Source organism: Babylonia areolata, chromosome 14 (assembly GCF_041734735.1).
Source record: "Babylonia areolata isolate BAREFJ2019XMU chromosome 14, ASM4173473v1, whole genome shotgun sequence".
In the NCBI taxonomy this organism is placed as follows: Eukaryota; Metazoa; Mollusca; class Gastropoda; order Neogastropoda; family Buccinidae; genus Babylonia; species Babylonia areolata.
Window position 1 is genome coordinate 26,760,376 of NC_134889.1, and position 2,500 is coordinate 26,762,875.

General features: G+C 47.2%; 1 protein-coding gene across 1 annotated transcript in view; it reads right to left on the minus strand.

The window, feature by feature from the left end:
• LOC143289959 (complement C3-like) overlaps positions 1-2,500 on the minus strand; it is a 75,970-nt gene that overhangs the window by 52,268 nt on the left and 21,202 nt on the right. The window contains exons 6-7 of the mRNA XM_076599228.1: positions 2,374-2,416; positions 1,367-1,460 (exon numbers count right to left, since the gene is read on the minus strand). Of these exons, the coding sequence (XP_076455343.1) occupies positions 1,367-1,460; positions 2,374-2,416 (137 nt within the window). The remainder of the gene's footprint in view (positions 1-1,366; positions 1,461-2,373; positions 2,417-2,500) is intronic.

Genomic DNA, 2,500 nt, shown 5'->3' on the forward strand with positions numbered 1-2,500 from the left:
GCGCAATAGCCGAGTGGTTAAAGCGTTGGACTGTCAATCTGAGGGTCCCGAGTTCGAATCACGGTGACGGCGCCTGGTGGGTAAAGGGTGGAGATTTTTACCATCTCCAATGTCAACATATGTGCAGACCTGCTAGTGCCTGAACCCCCTTCGTGTGTATATGCAAGCAGAAGATCAAATACGCACGTTAAAGATCCTGTAATCCATGTCAGCGTTCGGTGGGTTATGGAAACAAGAACATACCCAGCATGCACACCCCCGAAAACGGAGTATGGCTGCCTACATGGCGGGGTAAAAACGGTCATACACGTAAAAGCCCACTCGTGTGCATACGAGTGAACGCAGAAGAAGAAGAAGATTCCCTCACTCACTGACACATTCATCCAGTCTGTCATTTTCACACTGAACAGGCTCACCCACTCATTAATTCATTCTCTCACTCACTAACTAAACTCATTAATGCATTCAGTGAGTCAGTCATGCTCTCACTCACCAGCTCACCCACTCATTCTCTCACTCACTAACACATCCATTCATTCAGTCAGTCAGTCAGTCAATTTCTCACTCATCGACTCAGCCACTCACTCGCTCGTTCATTCAGCCATTTTCCCACTCACAAACACATTAACTCATCCATCCATTCGCTCAGTCATGTTCTCACTCACCAGTTCACCCACTCATCCAGTCTTTCTCTCACTCACAAACACATCCAATCATTCATTCAGTCAGTCAATTTCTCACTCATCGACTCAACCAACTCACCCGCTCGTTCATTCAGCTATTTTCCCACTCACAAACACATTAACTCTCTCCATACGAACGGCGAAAGAGACGACGTTAACAGCGTTTCACCCCAATTACCATCATCAAAATATTGCAAGCGGAAGGCTCTTATACTGAAGAGGTGAATGTTGACAAAGAATACCACAATTCTGACGACGGAAGCTAAAGGTTGGGTCATTCAGACACCCACTGGACATCCGAGGGGTCTGTGTAGAGAAGAGAGGACTGGCCGTACTGAGTGAGTTAACTCATCCGTTCATTCGTTCAGTCATGTTCTCACTCACCAATTCACCCACTCATCCAGTCTTTCTCTCACTCACAAACACATCCATTCATTCAGTCAGTCAGTCAATTTTTCACTCATCGACTCAACCAACTCACCCGCTCGTTCATTCAGCTATTTTCCCACTCACACAAACACAATAACCCATCCAACCATTCGCTCAGTCATGTTCTCTCTCACACACTGGCTCTCTCACACACTCCGGCATTCATTCACTACTTCACTCACTCGCTCACACCACCCTCTCCCACTCACGCCTTCCCCTCCCGTTCCCTTCCACCCACCCACCCACCTACCTACCTGGCCGTGACGGAGGAGCTGTAGTGAGTGTCGTTGGGAAGCAACACCTTGTACTTCTGGTCAGTGTCGAACGTCACTCCGAACGTGGGGAGAACTGAGGGAAGAACATTGTCGTTACGTGGATGGTTGGGTTGGTTGGTTGGTTGGTGGGTGGGTGGATGGATGGATGGGTGGATGGTTGATGAGTGGATGGATGATGGGCTGGTGGGTGGGCCGGTGGGTGGAGGGGGGGAGGGAGGAAGGGAGGGACGGATGGAGGGGGTGGAAGGAAGGAGGGAGGGGTGGATGGAGGGATGGAACGATGGATGGATGGAGGAATGGAGGGAGAGAGGGAGGGAGGGATAGGGATGAACTGATGAATGGACTGATGTATGAACAGATAAATGAGTGAAAAAATGAATGGGTGAATAAATAAATGAATGATTGAATGAATAAATGAATGAATGAATGAAAGAACGAACGAACCAGTGCATGAATGAATGAAAAGACAAAGCTGCTCTCTCTGTATCTCTCTGTTACACACACGCGCGTTCACACACACACACACACACACACACACACACACACACACACACATGTATATATAAATATATATATATATATATATATATATATATATATATATACTCACACACACAAACTTCGCCTAAACATTTAATCATTTCATTTTATGTCAATGACATGCATAAACTCGGGGTAGGTTCCAAAGGCTGGATCAGCGCGGTGTGGCTATGAGAAGGTCAGGCAAATGCTCCTCTTTGTTTTTTAACAACAGGCGTGGGTGTGGCGCATATGGAAAAAATCTGCACACTTTGATACCCTCCTTGAAACTGAAAAAAATGAGCTGGATTGTGCTTCGTGGTTGTGATGTTTGGGTTTTTTTTCTGCTTCTCTGCGTGTGTCTTCGTGTCTGGCCCTCCATGTATCTGCTGGTCTTCTTTCCGTCCGTCTGTCTGTCTGTCTGTCAGTCTGTCTGTAGGATTATGTTGGTGTCTGTGATCACTTACCATATTCTCTGACCTCGAACCTCACTGAAGACGTCGTGGCAAGCTGCAACACATACACACAAAGCAGCAGCGCGCGCACACACACACACATATACACACACGCACGCACACACACACACACACACAC